Source organism: Oncorhynchus clarkii, chromosome 10, assembly GCF_045791955.1.
Source record: "Oncorhynchus clarkii lewisi isolate Uvic-CL-2024 chromosome 10, UVic_Ocla_1.0, whole genome shotgun sequence".
Taxonomy (NCBI): domain Eukaryota; kingdom Metazoa; phylum Chordata; class Actinopteri; order Salmoniformes; family Salmonidae; genus Oncorhynchus; species Oncorhynchus clarkii.
The window spans coordinates 42,357,472-42,364,741 of NC_092156.1; the positions used below are offsets into that span (position 1 = coordinate 42,357,472).

The 7,270-nt window shown below is 45.9% G+C and overlaps 1 protein-coding gene across 1 annotated transcript; it reads right to left on the reverse strand.

Moving 5' to 3' along the window:
• Nucleotides 1–1,188: 1,188 nt before the first annotated feature.
• On the reverse strand, nt 1,189–5,537 carry LOC139418496 (procollagen C-endopeptidase enhancer 2-like). The gene is made up of 9 exons (XM_071168014.1): nt 5,301–5,537; nt 3,800–3,908; nt 3,442–3,700; nt 3,149–3,273; nt 2,816–2,952; nt 2,282–2,658; nt 2,101–2,178; nt 1,792–1,962; nt 1,189–1,605 (listed from the first exon to the last, which is right to left on the reverse strand). The coding sequence occupies exons 1-9, from the start codon at nt 5,402–5,404 to the stop codon at nt 1,475–1,477; spliced, it is 1,491 nt and encodes a 496-aa protein (XP_071024115.1). The 5' UTR covers nt 5,405–5,537; the 3' UTR covers nt 1,189–1,474.
• Nucleotides 5,538–7,270: the final 1,733 nt, after the last annotated feature.

Here is a 7,270-nt window from a genome sequence, read left to right on the forward strand (position 1 = left end):
AGTTGGAGAGGACTGGGAAAGTGTAAGGTGAAAAGAGATGAGTGGAAAGGGAGAGTTGAAAAGAAATTAATCGAAGGCAGACGTCAGGAGGTTGAAGTTGCCAAGTACGAAGAGCAGTGAGCCATCGTAAGAAAATGAGCTTATCAATATGTCAAGCTCATTGAGGAACCCTCCAAGGGCACCTGGTGGGCGATAGATGACAATAATGTTACACTTGCGTGGACAAGTTACAGTGACAGCATGGAATATAAAATAAGGAGATGGACAGGTGAGATAGGGAGAAAAGTGGAAATCTCCACTTAGGAGAAATGAGTAGACCAGTACCACCACCACAACGACAAGATGCTTTTGGACTATGAGAGATAACGAAGTCAGATGAAGAGAGAGCAGCTGGAGTAGCAGTGTTCTCTGGAGTGATCCGTGTCTCCATCAAGGCCAAAAAGTAAAGGGACTGAAGGGCATCATAGGCTGGGATGAACTCGGCGTTCTTGACCGCAGATCTGCAGTTCCAAACGCTGCCAGCGACCAGGAATTCCACATGGGTTGAGCATGCAGGGTACACTAAATTAGAAGGGTTGCTGCCAAGGTGTGAGGAGCATCTATAAAACCTTCAGTAAGAAGAGCGAAAAGGTGTAGACAACACACAGAGTTGCCAAAGCTACAAAAAGAGCAAAACTGAGATCATCTGAAAATAACTAGGTAAGAAACTCAAGTGGTGTGGAGCCTTACTCTCTTTTCTTCCTCAAACAACTCCTCAAACAACTCGGCAGAACTGTCTTAGTTTTGCGACAAAACTGCCACTGACACGACCACCGCTTACACAGCTGCTGCTGAGTAACCAGGGGAGACTGAAGTACTAACACTAACTGCTGATTGCCTAGGAGAGGTGAAACCAATCTCACTCCAATACAGCCACTTACTGCCAAAAACAAGTAACAAATTGCCCTGTCCCTCAATCCTGGTTGATGTGTCAACAAGTATCTGCAAATGATGAGCAAATGATGAGCAGTCAGCAGTTCACACACCAAGTAGGCCACTAATTCTTTGAGAGGGTAGTGGCACCTGCTTTGTGTGTCATAGGAGGTTATTTTGTAAATCTGACCACTAGGTGGCACACCATCATTGTATTGCAGTAAAACTATACTGAATGGGACATAAAGTTCATGTAATAAACATATCAAACCAACACCATGTGTTATAAATCCTTTATTGAGAGACATAAATTACAAAAATAATATTATGAGGTGGGTCAAACTGTTGTTATGTGATGCTTGTCATTTAATCTGAACCTGTGAGCGACCAATGAAAGGAGATTTGAGCAATTAAGTTAGTGTCATCAAACATTAAGTGAAAAAACAAGATAATTCTTGTACTCCTCAAGAATAAAAAATGTTTTTGGGTCACCGTAACCTTGCTCGTCATGGTATCCATGCACGAGGCTGAATTTCCCTGATTGGTGGACTGGGGTGTGAGGTTAGCATGGTTGGTTGTTAATATTGGTCAGCAGTTTGTGATGTGGGGCCTTATATGGGGCAGTGAAAGCCCCGGGAGCCATTGTTCCACGCCCATCCTCATCAACCTGGCCCATCAAGATGTAAGGCATTCCTGAGAAAGTGATTGATCAAAAATGCATTTATTAGGCAATCTGGCAATACTGTCTATGATGACACAGCAGTCTATGCTGATAAGTCAGCAGTGTGTGTGCATCTGTGCATGCATGTGTGTGTACACGTATGTGTTGCGTAATGCTGTACATGCCAGTCAGATTGTCTGGGAAGAAAAATAGGTTACCTTTGCGGATGATAGGGCACTTCTTGCAGGCTGACACCAGTTTGACAGACATGTTCTCTCCAGCCTGGGTGATGGTCAGCTGGCCAGCTTTGTAGGCCTTGATGAGAGACACACTGATATAGACACTGCCCTGAGGACCAGGGGTCAGCGCTGTCACCTTACCCGTGATCACTGAGAGAGAGAGAGAGAGAGAGAGAGAGAGAGAGTTAGTTAGTCTAGTTGCCTGAGCAATGCTGTGAATTTGTTATGACCTTAAATCGCTTGATTAATTTGGCTATCCAATGATGCTAGCCGTCTAGTGGAACTCACCAAATTCACTGGCACAGAAACTGCTCTTGATATTTCCATCCCTCTTACATGCCTTTGCACACAGTGGGTTCAAGTGAACTAGAAAATACAAACATTGTTTACACACATAGCCACACAAACACACAGACATGTGTATACATAAACTCAGGTCTTGCTACACCAGTTCTTCAGCTTCTCTTACCTGGCTTCTTGATGTCTGGTTTAGTAACTCTGACCCTGTCTGGGCCTGGCTTGTTTGGTGGGCGGGTCCTGACTGGTTTGATTGGTTTGGGCTTGGCAGTGGGCTCCTGGGGCTGTGGGGTTGGGGGGGCCTGGTGTCTGGTTGTAGTGGGTGGTTGGGTGGTAGTGGTGGTGATGACTGTTCTCTCAGGCAGGATGGGTTTAACAACAGTCTTCCTGGGGACTGACTCTTTACGGGGTCCTGATCCTGTGTTGTCTACTGTGGGGGTTCTGGATCCACGGGGGACGGTGGTGTAACTGGCCAGGAAGCCATCAGAGGTCACGCTGAGGTCAGACACAAATTGTACTAGGAGCACGTTCCCATTGGTCACAATGGTTCTGTGGGCAGAGAGTAATACAGAGGGAGGATTGGAAGAGAGTAGAGTGACAAGAACAAACAGATAGACAACATATGATCATAGATGTAGACCACTAACAAGCATAATCATAAACACAGGAAGTCAGGCAAACACACATAGAGTTGTGTACCACTCACTGGGGGCTGACGTCTCCACAGTATTTTCCAATGCGTCGAGAGTCATCTTTCTCTCCACCGTTGAAGAAGGCCACGTAATCAAAGCGGCAGTAACTGTCTGACTCCACATCAAACTTATCAAACTTCACCTCAATCACCTAGCCCACACACAGAAATAAACAGAACGACAAATACAACAACGTTACACTCTAGGAACATCATTTGAAACTCCAATACATTTATGCATATTGGTGCACATTTGGTTCTGTGGTTGGCGCAACATAACGACAGCATCATTAGCAGAAGTCCGTTAAGAATAAAGAGCATGGAGAGCTGAACATGATGACTAATAACCTGATCCCGCTCTACTGTGATGAGCCAGGAGCAACTGATGCCTGCTGGGTAATTCTTCTCTGGCCAGTTAGGTGTTTTAACTTCACCCTGGGCTTTTGTCATCTTTCCTCCACAGAATTGGGGCTCTGAAATTATTGATACACAGATCAATAAATAATCAGGTGACTAAAATATTTGACAGTGGGTATAAGCCTATGTTACAGTATGTGAGCTAATAGACATAGGACATCGCAAAGATGTTGTTCCTTAGAAAAAACAGAGAGTGAGAGCCCAAGTTATACTGTAAAGCTCACCATCCACATGTGGTTTTCCTCCATTGAAGTAAGCCAGGAAGCCCCTCCCTCCAGTCTCAGAGTCGCTCACCATCTCCAGCATTATGGTGTTGGTGGTGGAGATGAGTGTACCAGGCCTGAACGTTCCACAGAACCTCCCCAGCTTCTGCACCATGATGGAGTGGCCATTGTACACATCCAGGTAGTCATAGCGACACATGGGGTCAGCCTCCAGGTCAAAGATGCGGAAAGAGAGCATGACCACATTGCCCTCTGGGACCTGAAGTTTAGAGAGAGGGCAGAACAGGCTTTAGGTCAATATGTAGGTTAAATTCAGAGTAATGGTGAAGTGGTATGTAGTGCAGGGCCAGTGACTCACTGTAATGCGCCAGGTACATTTGCTGTTGGGTTTGTAGTAGTTTGGAAATCCTTCACTGCCCACAAAGCCTGAGTCTGCAACCATGTCTCCCCCACAGTGGAACACAGGCCTGAGAGAGAGTAGGGTGGGAAAAAAGTGATGTATTATCATGTACTGTACTTTATAAACATTGGCTTAGGCTTACCACATCACTATCACTTTGGGAAACTCGCACATGCACGCACGCACGCACGCACGCACGCACGCACACACACACACACACACACACACACACACACACACACACACACACACACACACACACACACACACACACACACACACACACACACACACACACACACACACTCAACAGATCATCTCTATAAATCCCTCAGGCACCCAACAATAATGCCTCCCCTTGGCACACTGGTGTCAGTTTCAGGAGAATGGGAAGAGAGAGGGGATGTAGACAGGATGTAGACAGGATGTAGACAGGATGGAGACAGGAGGGAGAAAGGATGGAGACAGGATGGAGACAGGATGGAGACTGGGCCAAGTTAGTGGAGGTTAAGGTGTTCTTGACTAGAGCTTCATCAATGAGACCTCCCCCTAAAGAATTCTCCCCTATGTTTGTCCAAGTTTCTAACCCAGTCTCCCCCTCACCCCATGCACTTCCACGTCTGCTCAAATAATTCATCCAAGCTCCTTTTCCAACGGAAAAATACCAAACCTGGACTAATACCAGAATACTTTCATTGATAAATATATAATTGTTTGCCAGTGGCCTCACAGACAGTTATGGGAACAGGCACATTGGAGACTGTCTGTACAGGAGACAGAGGTGCACAAAAGTAACTCATACCTAGTGTGGAGCATCAAAACAGATAGTAGAGACATACTCAAGAAGAACAAATAAAACCCACAGACTTAGTCGTTACCATTATCACAACCGGAGGACAAAATAACTTTTCTAGGACTCCAGCCAACACTCAAGGCTTGACCTCAGACACATTGAGAAAGCGCCCAGTCTGTCACATTATAGGAGCTCAAACTTACAGAACCCCAGCAGACAGAGGCAAGCTGATGAAAGCTAAGATGTCCAGCCAGAGTCAAGCCATCCTGATCCAACCCCACACAGACACATACAGACAGACATACAGACCTCAAAGCACTGACATCTGGGGCAGCTCAACCACATCAACACCATGGACCATTCACAACGCCAACAACAACACTGCCATACCCCTAAGCTAACATACAAATGCAGGAAGCTCCGATAGGAGGTTCAGAGCACACTGCGTGAAATCTGAACATGGCACACTCAAAACCATACACGCTCTGTATATGGTTATTTTATATTGTGAACCATAGAAATAATGTAAACAAGTGCATCCTTGTGGATATTGCCACAGACGAATACACTGTGCATTCACCCAAATGGAGCTATCCACACTGTAAAGCCTCTTGCAAACATACATTGCACACACACCAACAAGCGCAATACACTCATATTCCCTACCTGGTGTAGTTAGTCTCTGGTTGCCTCTGACTCTGGCCCTGTGCCCATCCTAAACATAGAGCCAGGAGCACAGAGAGACCCCAGATACAATGCTCACACTTCATGATGCCGAGAGCAGACACAGTAAGAGGGTAAACCAGAAGAGAGAGATGGGAGCAAGAGAGGGGAGAGCTGGAGGACAGGGGGAGGGAGCCACTGGAGAGGCATAAAGAGGGAGTGAGAGAGAGAGCGAGAAGGAGAGAGATGCTGAGAGGTTAGGAGCTAGAAGGAGACATGACGGGGGAGACGTCGCGAGGGGGAGGGGAGTGTTTAATTAGAACCAGATGCTGTCTCAATGTTAACATTGGCCTCCATGCAACAGAAGGGGTAAAAGGAAAAGAGAGAACGAGAGACTAACGTCCCACAATGGCTGCACAAAGGTTTGTGCAATAGACTAATTCAAGGCCATAAATAACTGAAACAGCTTATTACCGTTGCACACAGAGCATGCAAATTATAGCTTTTATCTTGGTTGTTGCCAGGTTAATTACGGCATCGGTCTCAGTAGATCACAGAGTCTGCTGGATCATTATGATGCCTGGTTCCTGGCTGCACAGGTGGCGGTAGAGCCTGGGGTACCAGGTGGCCAGGACCATTACAAAGAAGGTCACTTCTCTTTAAATTCCAGTGCGACTTTTTGACCACTAGCTTGACTGATGTATTTACATTAATGGTTCTTTATCAAATTTATGACACTTTTGATATTCATGAATAGCATAGGCTATTAGAACGGCTTTAGCTAAGCAACTTTCCAAAGTTAGATGAACATAAAGGTACACCCAGTATCTGAAGCCCCGTATTTATTTTTGACCATATTCCCCCAGCCCCCTAGAGCTCCTTTAGCTCCACAGACAGACAGACAGACACACTTCCTCCCAGTCAGAGTGTCTTCATCAGCCCCCACAATGCAACGAGATAGGGAACAACACCCCAGAGAGGCCTGGGGGAGTGTTCACATGATGTGGATCTGTAAAGCCGACCCTTTCGCCCGCATCGCTGGGCTGGGGCCTTTAGAGGGGGTGCCGTTTCATACAGACCATAAAAACAGCCTCTTTCAGACGGACAGAGCAGTAAAACCATGACCAAAGAACATAGGAGGTGGTACATGTTTATACATTCACATCCCCTAGTCATAATTACAGGTGGTCTCTCACTTTAACATGGATTCATGAATTATTGACTGATTGATATAAGCAAGAGCCTATGGGACTGCTTGAACTGCTTGAAATGTTGTTATGGTTGTGTTATGATAATTTTATGATACAGCCCCCTATCAACAATGCTATGGCACGGCTGCTCATTAGCTTGCCTTGAACTCCCCAGTCAGTGTCTGCTGCCTGCTGTGTGTTAAGCTACATCTCTGATAAGAGGCTGAGACAACAGGAATGTGGTGACGTGCAGAGTGAGTCTGCTGGGGGGCGGATGGCGTCTGTTTGTGAGGACTGCTGCTGCTAGAGCGGGGGAGCATGAGTGACCGTAACACCTGGCTGGAGTCCAAGGGGTGTAGGCCTCTGATTCTGCCACGACTCCAGAACAGTCCATCACGAGACACACATTCCTCCTGCAGGAGAGACAGCAAGGCAAAATGGGTAGTATGGGACTGTGGTAGGGGATGGAGGGAGGGGTGGATAGTTAGTTAATTTCTCCTGGAATCTTCCAAGCCGATGGAGAAAATGGGGAGGGAAAATGAGATAGTTTAAATGCCGCTGCAAACCGAGGATACTCAGCAGTGCAAGTATTTATGATGGAAATTGAGTCATATTTATTTCTTCCTGCTTGAGACGGATATCCCCCCTGCACACACATACACTACCGGTCAAAAGTTTTAGACACCTACTCATTCAAGGGTTTTTCTTTATTTTTACTATTTTCTAAATTGTACAATAATAGTGAAGACATAAAAACTATGAAATAACACATATTTACATGTA

Coding starts and splice junctions, on each gene's coding strand:
- LOC139418496 (XM_071168014.1), bottom strand. CDS start 5,404: ATGAAGTGTGAGCATTGTATCTGGGGTCTCTCTGTGCTCCTGGCTCTA. Junction 3,701..3,799: donor AATGTACCTGGCGCATTACA/GTGAGTCACTGG, acceptor TCTAAACTTCAG/GTCCCAGAGGGCAATGTGGT. Junction 1,963..2,100: donor TTTCTGTGCCAGTGAATTTG/GTGAGTTCCACT, acceptor TCTCTCTCTCAG/TGATCACGGGTAAGGTGACA.